This window comes from Heloderma suspectum, chromosome 6 (assembly GCF_057233095.1).
Source record: "Heloderma suspectum isolate Gila_16-S chromosome 6, 16-S_ref, whole genome shotgun sequence".
Lineage (NCBI taxonomy): Eukaryota > Metazoa > Chordata > Lepidosauria > Squamata > Helodermatidae > Heloderma > Heloderma suspectum.
Window position 1 is genome coordinate 1,321,090 of NC_139463.1, and position 20,652 is coordinate 1,341,741.

The window sequence follows — 20,652 nt, forward strand, 5'->3', positions numbered from 1 at the left end:
GGGCACAGCCCTGAGCTGACGGTGCAGACTGGGTAACCCTCACGCCAACCTTCAGCCACCCTTTTGTAGTCCTAGCAAACACAAGTAAAGGGTAGGATTTCCAACCCTTGCCCATCATGCTTGCGGGGAGGAAACTGCAGCCCATGTCAGGGATGGCAAGTATAGAACTGCGGGTGGTCAGCTATTCCAGGCGGCCCAACGATGAGATGGAGCACAACAGTTTGACCACAACTACGTGGTGTAGGAGTGGCCGGCCTCCTCCAGGGAAGCAAAACCCCTCCCCACAAGGGGGCAGAGGGCGGCTTATTCGAACTGTTGCTTCCTAGCAAGGGAAAGGAGGACTGGGCAAGAAGAACGGCACGGCACAGCAATGGCAGCTAGAAACAAACGCAACCTACTTCTCCTCAGACTGCTCAGCAATGAGTGAAACAATCTTGTTCTCTTTCTTCTCTTGCTCCTTCAGCAGCCTGTGCAGAGGGGGAGAAGGGGAAGGCCACGTCAGCCGCAGGGGAGCAGAGGCATCTGCAGCGTCAGGCCCAAGCGCTGCTCCTCGGCAGAGGGAGCCACCCAGCCAGGAATCATTCAGGCCGACGAGCCAAGTCCGGCTCCCTTGATTCAATTAATGAGCAGCCCTTGAAGGCAGCAAGACGGGCTGTGCCCAACTGTGTTCATACTGCAGAGGGCGGCTGGCCCAGCTGGACCTTCTGGGCATCATGACTGGACATCAGAAGGCCTGCAGGGGAAGTCTGGGCCATCCACAGCTCTCCCCAAAAGCGGAGGCTTGATCAACCCCCAGCCTGTCCCCAGCATGGCTTTGGTTTGTTCTGAACCAGCCTCTGTAGAGGGATGGAAGTTGCAGTCTTTGAACTCTCAGAAATACCTCTTGCCTTTCTCACAGAGTTTCTCGATTTCTGCCTTTAGGTCCTGCTCTTTTTGCAAAAATTCCTTTTTCTCCTTTTCCATCTTCTTCTTGGTCTCTTCCCGTTTTACAGTCACATCTTGAATAGCCTTCAGGATCTCCTAGAGGAGCAGCAGAAGCAGTGAATACTTTGCATTTAGCTGGAGCTTTCTGAGCTTAAGGTACTTCACATACATTTTGGGGGGTATTCATATAATGCACCTTCAACATCCATTTTGTATAACCAGGGCAGCTGACAAATTTATATAAAATAAAAAATACAATATTCAAAACAATCAAAATAAAACATGTAAGATTACAGCAATCTAGTTCAGAAAAAGAACAATAAAACTACTTTTAAAAAGTATTTCATGTTCATAACAATCCTTACAATGCTCCTGTAAGGGACACCCGTATTATCATCCTCATACTGTAGATGAGACTGAAAAAGAGAGACGGTGGGTCAGTTCGCATGTAACGAGAAACCACTGTGGGTGAATTTCCCCACAGGGCTTCTCGTCGTGGCACTGGCCACCCTTCTGAACATTCAAGCTCTTCCAGGAGTGCGCTGGAGCTTGTTATTACGTGTAAACCCAGTCAGGGTGAGTTGCTGAGGTGGCTAACAAGCCATCTGCAACCCTAAAACAGGCCATGGGTTCTGGGTGGCTTGTTAACCACCTTAATAACCCACCCTGGCTGAGTTCGCGCGTAACAAGATTTTGCAGTGCTCCCGCTGGGCCTGAACTTTTAAAATACAGAACAGCAAGCCCCACGGGGAAGTTCATCCAGAGGGGCCTCTTGTTGTGCGTGCACCAGGTCTCAGGCTTGCCTCAGGCCACAGAGCAAGTTCATAGCTAAGGTGGGACTTAAGTGGGGACATCCTGGGTCACAGTGCCATCTCTCAGCCAGTGCGCTGCACCAGCTAGAATGCTGCAAGCTTGCCTGTGCAAATCCAGGAATGCCAGGCACTGCCTTGTCCAGAGTCTGTCCCTTGGTCCAAGTAGCTCTGCGCGGTCTCCATGAGCAGCAGCACTCCAGGCCTTCAACCAGGAGCCTTTCCCAGCCCTGCCTGGAGATGCTGGGATTGAACCTGGGGCCTTCTGCATGCAAGCCGGTGCCCCCCCACGGAGCCGCATCCCTTCTAAGACAACCAACTGTGTATGCCCTTTATGCAGCCACGGCGGGAGCAACCCTGTGGCCGCTAGACAGTGCCTGAGGAGCCACAGGAGATTTCAGATTCCCAGCTCCGAGGCTGGGGGCAACACTTTGACTCAGATCTGGGAATCGGAATTCAGACCCCCTCCTCCCGCTCGCAGCTGGCATGGAAAGAACCTCTGAGAACGCAACCATAAGAGGGGAAAGGGGGATGTTTGGGTGGGTGGGGAGGAGACTGGAGAGGCCAGGATACGAGCCATCCTGACCCCTTGCTAGCCTCCTTCCCTCCCCCTCCAAAACACCTTCACTAGGCAACAAAGCCTGTCTAGCGAAAAATGCAGGGTGTGAGGACAGGGAAGCAAAGATCGCCTTCACCCTGCACAGGATGCTTGTAAGCCTCCAGGATCGGGAGCTCACGCACATCAAGGGCACAACCCACAAGCTTGCTCCCTAAAAGATGAAAATAAATGCAGACCAGCACGCTGAATAAAGTTCAGGAATGCTGAAGCATTGAGCCCGATGCGAGGGAGGTTCGGGCCAGAAAAATCTGTGTCAGATTCATAGCACTTCTCTATGCAGCACCTGCCCCCCTTCTGTAACCTGGTGGCCACGGTGAACAGGAGGCCTAAGCAACGCCCCTCTGCTCTCCCCAAGGTCCAGAGGCCTCCTGCTGGCTTGGCTTCAGTCACCAGGAGCACAACAAACAGTCGGCCCCTTTGGCTGCTTCTCCCTCACGAACAACAGCTGAGGATGCTGCAACCCTTGCCCTTCATGGCTTATTAAATCAAACAAGGAGGGGTTGTCCACCTGGGTCCAGGAGGTTGTAAATTCCTCCTTGAGAGAGGGAGTGGTGCCAGCCTCTTTAAAAGAGGCAGTAATCAGACCACTCCTGAAAAAGCCTAACCTGGACCCAGAGGATGTTAACAATTATAGGCAGTGGCCAACATCCCCTTCCTGGGCAAGGTGCTTGAGCGGGTGGTTGTAGGACAGCTCCAGGCACTCTTGAATGAAACGGATTATCTAGATCCATTTCAATCGGGCTTCAGGCCTGGTTTTGGAACGGAAACTGCCTTGGTCGCCCTGTGGGATGACCTCTGCCGGGAGAGGAACAGGGGGAGTGCGACCCTGTTGATTCTCCTGGACCTCTCAGCGGCTTTCGATACCATCAACCATGGTATCCTTCTGGATAGGTTGTCTGGGTTAGGGGTTGGAGGCACTGCACTACAGTGGTTCCGCTCCTACTCGGATGGCCGATTCCAGAAGGTGGTGCTGGGGGATTATTGCTCTGTGCCATGGCAATTGTGCCATGGGGTTCCACAGGGCTCTGTTTTATCCCCCATGCTGTTTACCATCTACATGAAACCGCTGGGGGAGGTTATCCAGATGTGTGGGCTGAGGTGCCATCAATATGCAGATGACACCCAGCTCTACCTCTCTTTTACATCAAAACCAGGTGAGGCAGTGGCTGTTCTGAATCAGTGCCTGGGCACGGTAATGGACTGGATGAGGGCCAATAAAGTGAAACTCAATCCAGACAAGACGGAGGTACTGTTAGTGGGTGGTTCGTCTGCCCGGCTAGGTGATATTCAACCTGTTCTGGAGGGGGTTGCACTCCCCCTAAAGGATCAGGTTCGTAGTTTGGGGGTGCTCTTGGATCCAGAAGTGTCACTTGAGGCACAGCTGAACTCAGTGGCATGGAGCACTTTTTATCAGCTTAGGCTGGTATACCAACTACGCCCTTATCTGGACAGAGATAGCCTTAGCTACAGTTATCCATGCTCTGATAACTTCTCGTCTGGATTACTGCAATGCGTTATACGCGGGGCTGCCTTTGAAAACGGTCCGGAAACTTCAGCTGGTCCAAAATAGGGCAGCAAGATTGTTAACAGGGACTGGCCTGCGAGCTCATATTATGCCAGTACTTTTCCAGCTGCACTGGCTGCCAGTCCATTTCCGGGCCCGATTCAAAGTGCTGGTGTTAACATTTAAAGCCCTTAACGGCTTGGGGCCAGGTTACCTGAAGGATTGCCTCCTCCCATATGTGCCTACCTGGACCTTAAGATCATCATCAGCGGCCCTTCTCTGTGAGCCCCTGCCAAAGGAAGTGAGGCGGGTGGCTACTAGGAGGAGGGCTTTTTCTGCTGTGGCACCCCGGCTCTGGAATGAACTCCCTAGTGAGGTTCGCCTGGCGCCTACATTGTATTCCTTTCGGCGCCAGGTGAAGACCTTTTTATTTTCCCAGGCATTTTAGCTTTCTAAATTTTTATCTTTGCTGTTTTAAATCTCTATTTTAAACTCCTGCGCTGCTGCTAGATTTTATTGTGGTTGTATTGTTATATTGTGGTTTTAATGTTCTATATATTTTAAATTGTTTTATTGTGTGTTTGGTTTTAATTTTTGTGAACCGCCCAGAAAGCTACGGCTATTGGGCGGTATAGAAATGAAATAAATAAATAAATAAACCTCCTGAATGGAAGGGAAGAGAGAGACAGCCAGGGCTGGCCAAGACCCCGCTCCTCCCGAGGCCCTGGGGGGCTGCTGGTGCCAGTCAGCACAGCAGGTAAGACTGGGCTAGACAGACCCTCTGGCCTGGCGTGGGGCAGCTTCCTGCGCTCCACGCTGCCCCGCAGCCCACGGGAGGCAGAGACTCGGCTCGGCTGCAGTGGAAAGAAGCGCCAAGGAAGGAACTGCACTGGTACCTGGTGGCTCTTCATCTCTTCCTCCCTTCGCTGCTGCAGATGCTTCAGCTGCACCTGGAGTTGGTTCTCCACCTGCCTCTGCTTGTCCAGCACTTCCTGGTAACGCTCCTTCAGCAAAGCCCGCTCAGACATCATTTTATCCTGCCAGGGCCCAAAGAGGGTGGTAAAAAGAGACCCCCCCTTTCCCCATCTCAGAGGTAACTCCCTCATTTCAGTGACATCTCCTCCCCACACCCTGGTCAGAGTCAGAGAAGGAAGGTATGATAACCAGGTAAGGGGAAAGGGGAAAGCCTGTTCCTCTTTGGACCAGCAGGATGTCCATTTCTGGAACGAGAAGCGCACTGCCAGACCAACTTCCACACTGCCAGAGCAAACGAGGCAGAGGCAGGGCCAGGGCCAGGCGCACGGTGCAGCTGCCCCAACAGGCACTGGCTCATGGAGCACCACGGAGCAAACAGGTCACTGCTCTCCAGGCCTCCAAACTGCCCACGTCCACAGCTGGGGCTGCCAAAGCCAGCCTTGGGGCTGGACAGCGGACCAGGGCCTTCGCAGCCCAGGCATCGAGTGCACAATGGGGACGGCGGCCACTTCGCCTCGGGGCCAACCAGGCGCCCCAAGCAGCTGCATGCGCACGGGGAGAGCTCGGGGGCTCACACTGGCGTTGCACAGCCACCCCTTGGGCCTCTCACTGAAGGCCGCCAGAGGCAGATTGGCCAGACGCGGCAACGCTCAGCATTTCCCCTACATCCAGGCAGCCAAGTAGCTCAAGCGCAGCAGCGGCTGCCACCCGCAAAGCACTCGTGGCTGCAGGGACAGAGGGGAGCCAGGGTGGAAGCGCGGGGGCAGGTGGAAGGCTCAGCCGCTGGCTCTCCGCTTTCTCGGGGCCTTCTGAAGAGAAGCGTGGTGTGCGCGGGCTCTCACTCGAGTGCAAACTGTTTATTCTCGGGCCTCGCTGGCTTCAGTAGAACCTCCGCTAGACTCCAGTGTCCAGTTAGAGGCTTGGGGCTGTTACAGTCCACACAGGAGTCCATGCATCAGCTCCATGGTGGCAGACAGAGAAACTGTGCCCACGGCAGATGCCGAAGGTCAAACCGGAGCAAAAAACTTACCCGTGACGCCAAAATGAAACACCAGCCTTCAACGAGAGACAAGAAGGGATAAAATGTGTCCTTCTGCACTGCAGAGCAGCACCCTAGCCATGCCCTTAGGGCAGAGGAGGGAGGCCTCTGGCCCAGGTGGAGTGCCAGGGCTGGCCTGCAGAGGCTCCGGCGAGGCCCTGCCCCAAAGCCCTGCCCTTGCAGAAGGGGGAGTGGCTCCGGGTGGAGCCGGGGCCTCAAGGAGAACCCCTTGAAGCCAGGGCTCAGCCAGCTTCACTCTCCCTTCACCTTCTCCCAAGCAACTGGAAAAGGCGGGAGCCAGACCGTGTGCGCGCGAGCACGCGACAGCAAGAGCACACCCAGGAGATGCCTGTCCAGAACCAATTCCCCACCTTATGCCTTAGGGCGCAAGCATACCCACTGGGCTGGGGGAGCAGAGACAGGGCTAGTTCCCCTCAGTTTGGTATGTGGGGAAGTAATAACCCCTCCAGAGAGCACCAGCAGAGGAGGGGGTGGGCCAAGCGCACCTCTTTCTCCCAAGACGTTCAGCAAGTACCGAATTTCCGTTTCTCTTGGCGAGTGGAGAACTGCTAGCGTGGGGATATCAGCAAGCAAGGCATCCCAGGGCAGGAAGCCCACAGCCAGCAACTCCCCAGGCCCACTCTCTCTGGGAGCGCAAAACCCTTTGCAGGACACTTGACGTGGAGCTGGCCCTGGCATTTATTTTCCCTTAGTTATGTATATTTTTTGGCCAGAGTAGCTGCCTCCTGCTGGGGTCTGGAGGGATGTGCCAGCTCCTGGAGATACTTTATCTGGCTGAGCCAGTCATGGCCATGAAGCTTTAAGCAGCCTCCTTCCAGCCTAATCTAATGGGCAGCAATTAGCATCACACGTGTTTGTGCTTTGGACCTGTTGGGAGAACCAGCTGGCAGTCACCCTGCTCTCCCCCGGGCCAGGGAGAATAAACAGAGCAGTGCAACTTTTGCAAGGGGGATGTCTTGGGATCCATGCTGTCTCTCCAAATAAGCCCCGCTTCAGAGCTCTACGCGACGGTGGTGGGGATGGATTGTACCGTACTGAATGCTGTAGGTTAGGGAGTTGGTGTTTTGTTTTGTGCCTCCTTTGCTTTCCTTCTCATGTGTTATCTGATGTTTTAATAAACTTGTGAGTTCAGGAAGCGATAGCCGACCAACACCAAGGGGAGGGAGTGCCCTTTTCTTCCCCGCCGCAAGCCTAGATTATCCGAGGCACACTTCCTCCGGAGGGGTATAACAACTCCCCAAGATTGTCACAGGCACACTTCCTGAAGGCCCCTCTGGCCAAGCCCAAGGCATAACCCTTCTAGCATGGTGCAGGCTTGCACTGAGGGCCATGGGGACGCCTGGACATCTCCTCCATCACAGCCCTTTCCCAGAAGAATGAGGTGGCGGCTCCCAGAACCGGGTGGGCCACAATTCCCACTGAGGGCTCTGCCAGGGCGATGCATTCCACAGGCCGATGAGCAAGAGAAGCCACGGAACCCCTGGTCCAGGACTGCCTTCTGTGCCGTCTGCATGGTTTCATCCTATGCAGAACCCTGTAACTCTGCGGGGGCAGGAAACCTGGTGTCATCCAGATGTTCTGGACTACAACTTCTATATGCTCGCCCAGCATGGCCAATGGTCAGGGATTGCAGGAGTTGCGGTCCAAAACATCTGGAGGGCATGGGGCGGCCTTCCCCTGCTCTAAAGGCTTTAACGAATACACTCAGTCCACAAACTACTGAGGAACTGGTACAGGCAGTTGCCCCGAGGAACCTTCTGACACGTGGGCGGCTGCCCGCTGTCTCAGATCACTCAGTGCACTCATCAGTGCCATGGCCCACCTTGAAGGGCCATTAGCTAGGCATCCCAAAGAAACGGCAAGGTGTCCTCAATATGGTGTCTGCCGAAGTGGATCCTTGTCAAATTGACAGCACCAAGAAGGAATGCCCTCCAGGTGAACTCATCCATTTCATCGGTGGAGCATCTAGAGGAGGGGTGGGCAACTTCCGGGGGCCAATTCCCCTGCCCCTGGGCCTGTCACCCTTGACATGTAGCCTTGATGAGTCAGGATATGCCACCCAATGTCCATGCAGTCAATGTCAGCTGTCCTGGCTCTTGGTGGCAAATGGGGCCACAATGCAGGAGACCCCTTCTGACTAAGAGGGTCCTGGAATCCTTTGAGGATAGGCCCAGCAGCTCCAAGTACCACAGACATCTAGGCCATTTTGGCACTATTAGTATCACTTGTGCGCCTGAACCTTCCTGATCACCGGAGGGATGAGGTATAGAGGAGGGAAGGAACACATTAGTACCCTGGGCCAGTCTGATGATGGGGTGTTCATGATTTCTGTCCCTCGCCCACCTCCTTGAAACTTTGTGGTGAACCATGGGAGCTGGCTGGCTGGTGGTAACACAGAGGTCCATGACAGGTTTTCCAAATCTGAGGATTTGTCTTCTCAACATGTGTCATATCGGGACAGCTCTGATGGCTCTAGGCTCTTATGGCTGTGCCCTGGACTTTAAGGGCCCTTTTTCAGGAGCTCCACCTTGCTAGACTGAAGATGTCTCTCTGCCCAGGAGGACACAGAGGCTGTATTCTTCAAGGGGATTTCAAGCATGTGCTCCCCTCCTTTTGACCTAAGTTGTTGCTGCCATGTTGCCCGTATCCATCAGCACAAGGCAGCGAGAAAAATGAGGTAGTGCCAACCTGATGGCTCTTGAGTTCCAGGACATGAATACACTCCTGAGACTCTTCTGTAGACTATATCCCAGGGGTGGGCAAATGCCAAGTCCCCCCCGCCCCGCAAACAAAATGGTGTCTGGAGCTGCTAAGGAGCCCCCAAAGGGTCAAAATTAGCTTTCAGACAAGTTAGTTTTGACCCTTTGGGGGCTCCACAGCAGCTCCAGACACCATTTTGCTTGTGGCGCCCACAGCGGGTGAGAGCCCCTGGACCTCCCAAAGTTGCTCACCCCTGCTACAGCCCCGAGCCCATGCTCCCTTGCAGTGGGCTCCCCAACCACAAGAATGTAAGAGTCGTGCTGAATCAGACCAAGGGTCTAGCTAGTCCAGCATTCTGTTCACACAGTGGCCAACCTACTGCCCACAGGAAACCCACGTATAAGACATGAGTGCAATAGCCGACCAACACCAAGGGGAGGGAGTGCCCTTTTCTCCCCCGCCGCAAGCCTAGATTATCCGAGATTATCCGAGAGCCAGTGTGATGTAGTGGTAAGAGTGCTGGACTAGGAGCTGGGAGATCCAGGTTCTAGTCCCCACTCGGCCATGGAAGCTCACTGGGTGACTTTGGGCCAGTCATAGACTCTCAGCCCAACCTACCTCACAGGGTTGTTGTTGTGAGGATAAAACGGAGAGGAGGAGGAGGATAATGTAAGCCGCCTTGGGTTTCTTGCAAGAGGAAAAAAGGCGGGGTATAAAGGCAATAAATAATAATAATAATAATAATAATAATAATAATAATAATAGCAATCCACTGACCTGATTATACAGATGGGTTCCTAAACAGGACCCCCTTCTCAAGTGAGTCAGTGAAGCCCACCATCAGAACTACCTGTGAACTACCTGTGAACTATCAGAACTACCTTCTCAAGTGAGTCAGTGAAGCCCACCGTCAGAACTTACAGACCAGTCAGTCTGACATCAATCCCTGGGAAAATTCTGGAGCAGATGATAAAAAAATCCATCTGGAAGCACCTTGACAACAATGCCGTGATTACTCGAAGCCAACATGGATTTGTCAAGAACAAATCCTGCCAGACAAATCTGATCTCATTTTTTGATCAAGTAACCTCCCTTGTAGACCGTGGGAATGGTGTAGACATCATATACCTCGACTTCAGCAAAGCTTTCGACAAAGTGCCCCATGATATCCTGATGAGCAAACGAGCTCAAAGTGGGCTAGATGAAACAACGATCCGGTGGATCCACAGTTGGCTACAGAATCGGACTCAAAGAGTGCTTATCAACAGGACCTTCTCAAACTGGGGAGAGGTAACGAGTGGGGTACCGCAGGGCTCAGTCCTGGGCCCAGTGCTTGTCAACATTTTTATTAATGACTTGGAGGAGGAGGTGCAGGGGATGCTGATCATATTTGCAGATGACACAAAACTGGGCAGGATAGCTAATACCTTGGAAGACAGAAACAAAATTCAAAGTGATCTGGATAGATTGGAGCGCTGTGCAGAAAACAACAGAATGACATTTAATAGGGATAAATGCCAAGTTCTGCACCTAGCAAAAAGAAACCAAAGGCACAGTTACAAGATGGGGGATACGTGGCTCAACACTACTACAAGCGAGAAGGATCTTGGAATTGTGGTCAATCACAAGCTGAATATGAGCCAAAAACGTGATGTGGCTGCAAAAAAGGCAAATGCTATTTTGGGCTGCATTAATAGAAGCATCGCTTCCAAATCCCGGGAAGTACTAGTTCCCCTCTACTCAGCACTGGTTAGGCCTCATCTAGAGTACTGTGTCCAGTTCTGGGCACCACACTTTAAGAAGGATGCAGACAAACTGGAGAGGGTACAGAGGACGGCAACAAAGGTGATCAGGGGACAGGAAACAAAGCCCTACGAAGAGAGACTGAAAGAACTGGGCATATTTAGCCTTGAGAAGAGAAGACTGAGGGGAGATATGATAGCACTCTTCAAGTCCTTGAAAGGTTGTCACAGAGAAGAAGGCCAGGATGTCTTCTTGATCATCCCAGAGTGCAGGACACGGAATCATGGGCTCAAGTGACAGGAAGCCAGATTCCGGCTGAACATCAGGAGAAACTTCCTGACTGTTAGAGCAATACGACAGTGGAACCAATTACCTGGGGAGGTGGTGGGATCTCCCACACTGGAGGCGTTCATGACGAAGCTGGACAGCCATCTGTCAGGGATGCTCTGACTTGGATTCCTGCATTGAGCAGGGGGTTGGACTCGGTGGCCTTGTAGGCCCCTTCCAACCCTACTATTCTATGATTCTATACTTTCGTAGTTCGAGTGGGATTGGGATTTCTGGACTGAAGTCATTAGTGATTGATCATTAAAATCCCAGCAGGAATATCTGGAGTAGTCTGGAATGAGGCCTTGCCCAAGGCATGGAAACAACATTCCCAGCAATCTGGCGAGGGACTGCAGTCATGGCCTGGCTTTCAACCCAGCACAAGCCATTCTGGTGCTTATGGAAGTCTGGTGATCCAGAGACAGGAAACCGTCCACCGCTGTGCCAAGGACCACTTCCAGGTTTAGCAGAGCCTGTGATGGAATCAGATACCCTTCTTTCTGTTGATGACAAACCTCGGCTCTTGTAGCATGTGTATTGTCTGGGCCACGTACTGACATCATTGGACTTGAGAGGAGGAGTGAACTTCAAGATCCTCCAGGTATGGGCAAACATCTGTCCCTCTGGTTTTGAGGAAGGCCACCAGGGCTCCAAGATCTTCAGGAAGAGCCTGGGGGTAGAGAGGCCGAAGACTGAAGAACCGGAACTGACCTTCTCCATAACTGAAGTGCAAGAACCTACGATACCCTGGTCTGCTGGAGGTAGACCAGGTAGGCCTCTATAAGGTCAGTGGAAGTCAGGTAACCATCACCCACCCCAAATATAACAGGCTGGTATTCAGCGCAAGGTTTCCATTTGGAACTTGCATTTTGGAAGGTGTTGACTGACTGGCTTCAGGTCCAAGACGGAAATGAAATGTGTGTCCTTGCTCTTCTCCAGAACAATGAAAAAGACCAAATATTCCTTTTGTTCTCTAAACTGGTGGGTAACAGTTTGATGGCAGAAGGTGTTAAATGCCTACCAAGATCCTCCAATGTTTCAGAGAGTTGCTTGAGATCAGCACAGGGGAAAACATGTCCTTGGGGATTTTGTGCAATTCCAGGGCATATCCCCTTCCCGCTGTCTACGGAACCCAGTGATCCGTGGTGGAACCCTTCTGAATTTCCATGGATTTCAGAAATCAGTGTCCCACAGACCCTTGGGTTTATTATTTACTTATTTATTACATTTATATCCCGCTTTTCCTCCAAGGAACCCAAGGCGGCGTACATAACCCTCCTCCTCTCCATTTTATCCTCACAACAACAACCCTGTGAGGTGGGTTGGGCTGAGAGTCTGTGACTGGCCCGAAATCACCCAGTGAGCTTCCATGGCCGAGTGGGGACTAGAACCTAGATCTCCTGACTCCCAGTCCAGCACTCTAGCCGCTACAGCACACTGGCTCCCGAAAGAAGCTGAAAGAAGAGTCATGATGTGCCATTTCTTTCTGTTATCACAGTGAGACTGGAAGTTGGCAGGGGCTGAAAGTTGTGCCGCCGCCGCCATGTAAGCTCAGGATCTTCGAAGAGCTTCGCAGGAACAAAAGGGCCTCGGCTGCTCCAAACGGTTTTTCTCGTCCTTGTGCAGACTGGGTACAGCTGCTGCCGTGTCCTTGGTATGAGTAAGGACAGCTTCTGAGAAATCTCTGAAGAGGCATCTTGTGGAAAGGGCACACCAGCCAGAGTTGCCCTGCCCTGGCAGGTACTCCACAAGTGTGGAGCTAGAGATTGCGCCTGATCACTACGCTGGAGGCCACGGAACCGGCATCGAGTTGGAGGTTACTGACGCATCCAATGTGAAGGCTGTGGAAAGGGAAAACTTACAGAGGGCCTCTCTAGTCTAGATGCTTTGTCCAGTGAATTATTTTCTAAGATCTCCTTCAGCCAGGTAAAATCTCCTCAAGCAACAACTGAGCCTATAGCAGAGGCCCCAAGAGCCCTGGAAGAGGCCTGAGATCCCCTGCATCAGGCGTCATCGGTTCTTCCGTCATGCTGACCTACTGGAAACTCTTCCAAGCCCAAGGGTAGAAGCACCTTTAATGTGAGGGCTGCAAGTGGGACATCCACCTTGAGAGTGGTCAGGCTGTGCATCACATGATCAGGAAGAGGGCAAAATTTGACCCAGAAGCGATGGTGTGATTTGGGCAGGAGGCATTGACCCAATCCTTGTGGATAATGTCACTGACGCTGGCTGGAAAGGGAACTGTGGGATAGAAGTTGGTGCTGAAGGGGAGGTGAAGGTGGTTGTAGGAGGCTTGCTTGGCTTGGGGGCAGCAGTGGGATGTTCCACCTCAAGAGTACAATCACTGAACACTCTCAAGAGCCCTTGCAAAGAGCTTCGGAAAGCTAACATGGGTGGAAACCTGTCCTGGGCAGACTTTTGCTCGGCTTTTTCACTCTGGTAATTCACCATCTTCCCTCTCAAGAGACATCTGAGCCTATCTGGGCTCCAGAATAGCTCAGAGAGGAGAGATTCCCACCCCCACCTTCGTATCTGGCCTAGTTACTCCCTTGGTGACCTGAAGTGGAGGGGCCAGGGACCCAGAGAAAAAGATCTAATTCTTGTGTGTCTGGCCAGAGCACTATGCTGAGGCAAGCTAGCTCCGCTCGAGGAAGGGTGCTTCTTCCGCTGACAGGCAGGGTGGGGTGAGCAGGGGGCTGAGGCTGGGGGAATGGCCATGATGGTCACTGGAATAGAGGGGAGCATAGTGGTGGCTCCTAGAACTACAGGGTCCCCTCTGTTTCTGTGAGAGACGGGGAACGAAGCTGTGATGGCTCCTGCAGCCGACAGGCTTTGGAATGACTACACGGGGCGGCGAATGTGCGTGGGGGCGGTCGAGTGCAGTTTCAGTCCACCTGACCAAGTCAGGGTGAACGCTCTCCCCTTTGACAACCCGGGGGGCGGGGAGCGTCAGGGCTCCTCACAGCCTCTGGATCCACGGACTATCTCTGTGGTGTCGTGCCTCTGCCCTGGGCGGGTGGCTGTTTCCTCCGGCTAGATATGCGCAAGATCCGTCCGGGAAATTCTGCTGAACGAGGAGCGTGAGCGCTTCAGCCAAGGTGCTCGGCCAGCCAGTGCATTTCGGGGTAATACCTGTGTGGCGGCAGCCAGAATGCGCTAGGACAAACTGCCCCCCGGCTGGTTGCTGGGGGAAAATATGGCACCATGAGGGGCTGTCCCTTTTCCTTCTGGTCCTTAGGCCTGTGTGCCTACATGGGGCAACCTGGAAGATAGTCTCTGTCTGCTTCATTCTGCCACCAGGAAAGAATCAGTTCCCACAGCTCAAGTTACTGCGTTCCACACACACACACACGCCCCTCTGCTGGTCTCTCCTGACACAGGAGCTCTGCTATCTGTTTGCTGGCTATGAAGGCAAGAAAAGGCCAAGGAGAGGGGCCTGTCCTCCAGAAATGAGAATAAGAGCATCACAGAGTTGGAAGTAACCACAGAGATCATCTAGTCCAACCCACAGCCAATACAGGATCTGCCATGTAGGATGCAGATGCAGCACCTCCCGGCCTCTGCCTGCCTGCCTGCCTCCAGCGAAGGACAGCCCACCACCTCCCGAGGCAGAGACTGTTCTACTGCTGAACAGCTCTCGCTGTGAGGAACTTTCTCCTAAAGTTAAGCCAGAATCGGCTTCCCTGCCATTTCCATCTGTTGGTTCTAGTCTGGAAGCTTTCTTCCCATCCCAGGTGAGGATGGGAATTTTCCCCATAATCCCATGCTAACCCCATTTTCCCCATGCTAACTGCCCCCCTCTGCCCCTCAAGGAGAGAAGCAGCTACTCAGACCGATTAAGGCACCAGTGCTTACCAGGTTCTTTTCAATGTCCTGATCAGTGTTCACTTCCAGGTCAGCTGTCTTGAAGTCGGTCTGCAAAGGGAGATGAGAGGTCTGCCTGTCAAACAAGGGCTCTGTTTTGTGTGGATGCAGCTTTTCTTTTGCAGAGGATCCAGCAGCCTTTGGTGACGCTGCTTTGTGGGGCTCCTGGTCACAAGGGCTCAGGCTGAGAACTCAAGCCCCGGACTTCCATTTTCCTCGATTGCCAAAGCAAATCTAATGAGAAAAGCTGGTGCAGCGGAAAGAGAGCCGGGCTTGTGCATCAGTTCAAATGTCTGCTCAGCCAGCAAGTTTACCATCTTTCTCCTAAGCCCAGACTTACATGGGTGCTGCAAGGACTAGGAAATTGCAAAGCCTTTTGCCTACCCCAAGCCAGCCTCCCATTTCAGTGCTTGGCAAGAGGAGCCCTTTCTAAGACAGGACAGTCCCCCCACCCCCCAACTCCAACCCCAGGAAACCTTACTGAAGCTTCCAAAATGGGCTCCTGACCTGTACGGCAATGTTCTGGGAGGGTTTTTGGGAAGCGCCTTCTTGATCTTGGTTTTCCCCGCTCGGAAATGCTGCCAAGGGCATATCTTCCAAATCTGGGCACCCGTTCTGCCATCTGCCATGCTGCAAGATCAAAGATCCCAGCTCAGCCTTGGAGCAGTTAAGGACGGCACTGGTCTGGTCCATGGAGGGGTCTGCCTGTGGAAGTGGTGGCGTCATCGGCAGACTTTCCCCAGAGAGGGGGTGTCTCTGTTCTCCCACAGCAGTGTCCAAGTCAGGCAAAGAGAGTTCCTCACTTGAGGGGCTGGGCGGAGGCAGTGAGGCAGCCTCAGCAGGAGGATTGGACCAAGGCTCTTCTGTGGTCTCTTGATCCTTGGAAACCAGCAAGGATAAGTCCCTCTCCAGAGTCCCAGAATCCCTTTCTCCTTCATCCATGTGCTCATCTTGCCAGTTCTCATCTCCCATTGGATGGGTGTGGTCAGCAGCAGCCAATGGCAGGCAATCATCTTCGCGAACGGAAAGGTCACTTATGCTATCCCAGAGAGAAAATGGAACAAAAAGGGAGACACTCATCAATAACCAGTGCAAATTGCAGCCACATATGCAACTGTTACCTCTCCTCGCATATGCAGGTACCAGAAGGAAGGGGAACCTGCCCAGGTCCTCTTGACAGAAAGCCAAATATCTCAGGATTATTTTTCCTCATGATTGTGGAGAAAATCTTGAAAATGTGGCAAAGGAATGTTTGGAAAGTCATTTCTGTGCCTGAACCTCCCTCTGGAATCCATTGAGGGGAAGCCAGAGAGGGCTGGTTCACACATAATGATAACAAGCAAGCATGCTGATGCACGCTGTCCAGTCACTGCTGCCTGGCTTCTCCTGCCAGCAGGAGCAGCTAAACTAATCAGGAAGTCACCAGCAAGCAAAAGGTTAGTGTTGTGTCCAAACAAGGCTTCCTGGCTTCCTTCTCCCAAATAAGTCAGAATCTGAACCAGGGTTTGGGAGCAACAAGCCAGGAATCCCAGTTTGGAATTGGGTGAAACACTAACCTTTTGCTTGCTAGTGACTTCCTGGTTAGGGTAACTGCTCCCACTGGCAGAATGAGTCACATGAGAGTAATTGGCCAGTGTGCACTGGACACTTGCTTGTTCTGAAAAATTCTGGCTTATCATTACATGTGAACCAGGCCAGAGATCTTTTATCCACTTTCCATAACCTTTAAGATTAGCAACCTCAACAAAATACTGGTAGTAACAAGAATATATATATATCTTGCTTTTATTTATTTATATTTATAACTTGCTTTTCTGCCAAAAATGATGCTCAAGGCTTCCATACATGACCTTGCTTCACGTACACGACCTTAATGTAATCCTTATAATAATCCTGCAAGGTAGGCCAGTGTTCCCGTCCCCATATTGCAGATGAGGATCTGAGAGTGGGCACCTTGCCTAAGGGCACCCAGAGAATTCATGGAAGAGGCATTTGAAATTGGGGCACAATGGCTAAGAGACTGAGCTACATCAGCTCCTTAAACTGCACAAAGTGAGAAAACACAGGTGGGGTCAGTCACTCACCTTGTGCTATGCTTTGGAGGCATTTGGAAGTGGCGACAGAGATTTCACTGCTTCCAAGTAATCTCCCAGCCTAGCATACCACAAATAATCACTGGTCACCAAGGCCAGACAGAAGTTGTGTAGCCCTGTTCGCTCACTAGATCTCTGAGGCTCCTACAAAGGAGGTTGTAGTGCTGAATCCTACCTTACAAACAGCTAAGCTATTTGCGGTTATAACATGCACAGCCTCTTACTCAAATCCCAAGACCAGAGACAGAAACAGTGGTGGATTAGCTGAGCCAAAACTAAAAGATTGACAACAAGGCCCTGAGGCACCAAGGGTTGCCACTTGGAGTATCAATCAACAGCAGAGACCCCAAAAACAACAGACGATTTTGTCTCGACGACCCCCTCAATCGAACTGCTAGGCAGCACTGCCTCATCACTCACTGTGGACACAGCATGTGCTGAAAATGAAATAGCTTTCATGGAAGGGAACTTATGTCCAGAAACTAAGCTATTTTATTTATTTATTTATTTTAAAAAACATTTTTATACCGTTTAGGCCCTGACAAGGGCCCCTTATAGCAATTTACATATCACAACAAAACAAAACCATCATCAAACCACAAAAAACAAAACAAGGCCTTGAAATCAAAAGGAGCAAAATTAAGATTTTCTATGATATATTTCCCCTTCATGGATCACTGCCTTGTTGTGGCGAAGGGCCTTCTTAAATGAACAATTGTTCTTAAATGAACAAGAAGGCCTTCTTAAATGAACAATGCAAAGAAATCAAGGAAAACAACAGAATGGGAAAGACTAGAGATCTCTTCAAGAAAATCGGAGAACTCAAGGGAACGTTTTGTGCAAAGATGGGCATGATAAAGGACAAAGAAGGCATGGACCTAACAGAAGCAGATGAGATTAAGAAGAGGTGGAAAAAATACACAGAAGAACTATACAGGAAAGATCTTAATGTCCCTGATAGCCATGATAGTGCGGTCACTGAACTAGAGCCGGACATCCTCGAGAGCGAAGTCAAGTGGGCCTTAGGAAGCATCACTAACAACAAAGCTGGCGCAGATGACAGTATTCCAGCTGAGCTATTAAAAATCCTAAAAGTTAAAGTGCTTTTAACTTTTAAAAAGTTAAACTGTGCTTTTAACTTTTAAAAAGCCGTTAAAGTGCTGCACTCATTATGCCAACAAATTTGGAGCACTCAACAGTGGCCACAAGATTGGAAAAGGTCAGTTTACATTCCAATTCCAAAGAAGGGCCGTGCCAAAGAGTGTTCAAACTACCGTACAATTGTGCTCATTTCACATGCCAGCAAGGTTATGCTCAAAATCCTACAAGCTAGGCTTCAGCAGTCTGCGAACCGAGAACTACCGGAAGTACAAGCTGGGTTTCGAAGAGGCAGAGGAACTAGAGATCAAGTCGCCAACATTGGCCAGATCATGGAGAAAGCAAGAGAATTCCAGAAAAACGTCTATTTCTGCTTCATTGACTACGCTAAAGCCTTTGATTGTGTGGATCACAACGAACTGTGGCAAATTCTTAAAGTGATGGGAGTACCAGACCACCTTACCTGTCTCCTGAGAAACCTGTACCAGGGTCAAGAAGCAACAGGAAGAACCAGACATGGAACGACCTATTGGTTCAAAATTGGGAAAGGAGTACGACAAGGCTGCATATTGTCGCCCTGCTTATTTAACTTATATGCAGAGTACATCATGAGAAACGCCAGGTTGGATGAATCACAGGTCGGAATTAAGATTGCCGGGAGAATTATCAACAACCTCAGATACGTAGACGATACCACCCTAAAGGCAGAAAGCGAAGAAGATCTAAAGAGCCTCTTGTTGAGGGTGAAAGTGGAGAGTGCAAAAGCTGGTTTGAAACTCAACATTAAAAAAACTAAGATCATGGCATCTGGCCCCATCACTTCCTGGCATATAGAAGGGGAAGAAATGGAAGCAGTGACAGATTTTACTTTCTTGGGCTCCACGATCACTGCAGACGGTGACTGTAGCCATGAAATTAAAAGACGCTTGCTCCTTGGGAGGAAAGCTATGGCAAACCTAGACAGCATAGTAAGAAGCAGAGACATCACCTTGCCGACAAAGGTCCGTCTAATCAAAGCTATGGTTTTCCCAGTAGTAACGTATGGCTGTGAGACCTGGACTATGAGGAAGGCTGAGCGCCGAAGAATGGATGCTTTCGAACTGTGGTGCTGGAGAAGACTCTTACGAGTCCCCTGGACTGCAAGGAGGTCAAATCAGTCCATCCTAAAGGAAATCAACCCTGACTGCTCATTGGAAGGACAGATACAGAAGCTAAAGCTCAAATATTTTGGCCACCTAATGCGAAGCGAAAACTCTCTGGAAAAGACCCTGATGCTGAGAAAGACTGAAGGCAAAAGGAGAAGGGGACGGCAGAGGATGAGATGGCTAGATAACATCACTGATGCAATGAATATGGACTTGATCACGCTCCGGGAGAAAGTACAGGACAGGAAGGCCTGGCATGCTATGGTCCATGGGGACACGACTGAACGACTGAAGAGTTGGACACGACTGAACAACAACATGATATATTTAAAACCATTAAAAGACAAGCAGAGCAAGAACGTTTTCGCCACCTGCCTAAATGCCAACATGGATGGGGGTTGTCTCGCCTCCTTTGAGCAGGAATTCCACAACTGGGGTGCTCCCACCCAAAAGGCCCTGTCTCGCATTCCCATCAACCAAACCTCTTTGGTGGTGGGACATATAATAGGGCCTCCAAAGCTAACCTCAACTGACAAGTAGATTCATATGAGGAGGCAGCTGACCTAGCAGGAGAAAAGGATGGACAGGTAGTGGGAGGCCTGCAAGGTTCGTTGGGCACGTTACAACCTCTTTGGAGTAAGTCCCATTACTGGATGAAGCCTCCAGTCTCTCCTTTGAGAAGCAAAGCTGCTCCTGAAGCAACAGTCCATTTGACAAGCAACCTAAAGCAATGCTGGCATGTCCAGCTTACCTGAGAGACAAACCGGCAACTCCTTTTGGTAGGTCAGAATCACTCGGGGCAGGCTGGCTGGGGGGAAAGCTCACCACCACCTCCTTCTCTTCCTCCTCCTCCTCCTCCTCTTTGGTTTGTTCTGATGCCATTGCTCCTTCTCTGCAAGCACAGAACCCAACGGTCACAACTACTCTCTTCATAAGAGGACGGACTCTGGAGCGAATCTCATAAGGCCAGTTGGCTGAAGGTAGATTGTGGGTCCCGTATCATGGGTGGGGAGCAAGTGTGGATATCACACAATGAGGCCAAAGAGAAGGCGGCCATGACAGGGCACAGCAGGGAAATGGGAGCAGCGTAGCCTTCGCGGCCGCAAAAAGGGCAGCAGAGGAAGGCGCTCAAAGCAGCAGGCCACCCCCACGTCTATGCAGCACCGCAGGCCGATCCTGCAGAACCCCCAACGGCCGGGCACTGACCGCCTCCTCTTGTGGCACAACAATCGCGTCCAGCACGAGGGCAGAGTTCGCGGGGCAGAACGGCGGCCTGTGGCGGCCGCTGGCGCCAGGCCGGGCCCCTCTCATCCACGCACGGGAAGGGCGCGCTCCTGGCCCTCGCCCCCCAGGCGCCGCTGCTCGCGGGCCGCGAACGAGGCGCCTCCTGCCACGGGGCCCGCCTGCCTTCCCTGCGCTGCGCGCTCCACCCGCACGCCCGGCGGGGGCGGATGCGCGGGGCGGGCGGCCGCCGCGGAGCCCGGAGCCCCTGGCTGCCCAGGGCGCGCGGGTGCAGAGGGCTGGGCGAGGGCGGCAGGGGCCCGGCGCCCGCGGAGGAGGGCGGGCGGGGCACTTGCCGTGCTCGCGCTGCGCCGACGCGCGCGCCGCACCTCGGGCCGGGCCGGGCCGGGCCGGGCCAGGCGGCGGCGGCGGCGGCGGCGGGCGGGCGGCGCGGCCTGGCCTCCTGCCTCCCGTCGGCCGGCTGGCGGAAGGAGCGTCCCGCCGAGGCCGCGCGGCCAAGAGGGCGGCCCGGCGGAGCGCGACAGGCGCCGCCGCACGCAGCGCCCCCTG

At 52.3% G+C, this 20,652-nt stretch overlaps 2 protein-coding genes across 4 annotated transcripts in view; one reads left to right on the top strand and one right to left on the bottom strand.

Annotated features, from left to right (window-relative positions):
• LOC146340354 (uncharacterized) overlaps positions 1–998 on the top strand; it is a 2,017-nt gene extending 1,019 nt beyond the window's left edge. The window contains exon 2 of one of the 2 annotated variants that reach the window (XM_084860568.1): positions 464–998. In XM_084860568.1, coding sequence (XP_084716694.1) covers positions 464–637 — 174 coding nt within the window. In that variant the 3' untranslated portion in view covers positions 638–998. The remainder of the gene's footprint in view (positions 1–463) is intronic. The other variant, XM_084860569.1, reaches the window with a different exon arrangement.
• RNF214 (ring finger protein 214) overlaps positions 1–20,637 on the bottom strand; it is a 25,152-nt gene extending 4,515 nt beyond the window's left edge. The window contains exons 1-8 of one of the 2 annotated variants that reach the window (XM_084860557.1): positions 20,439–20,561; positions 19,613–19,753; positions 15,329–15,564; positions 15,033–15,155; positions 14,517–14,576; positions 4,753–4,893; positions 881–1,020; positions 399–467 (exon numbers count right to left, since the gene is read on the bottom strand). In XM_084860557.1, the coding sequence (XP_084716683.1) occupies positions 399–467; positions 881–1,020; positions 4,753–4,893; positions 14,517–14,576; positions 15,033–15,155; positions 15,329–15,538 (743 nt within the window). In that variant the 5' untranslated portion in view covers positions 15,539–15,564; positions 19,613–19,753; positions 20,439–20,561. Of the gene's footprint in view, positions 1–398; positions 468–880; positions 1,021–4,752; positions 4,894–14,516; positions 14,577–15,032; positions 15,565–19,612; positions 19,754–20,438 lie in introns of both variants that reach the window. The other variant, XM_084860556.1, reaches the window with a different exon arrangement.
• Between the last annotated feature and the right edge of the window lie 15 nt (positions 20,638–20,652).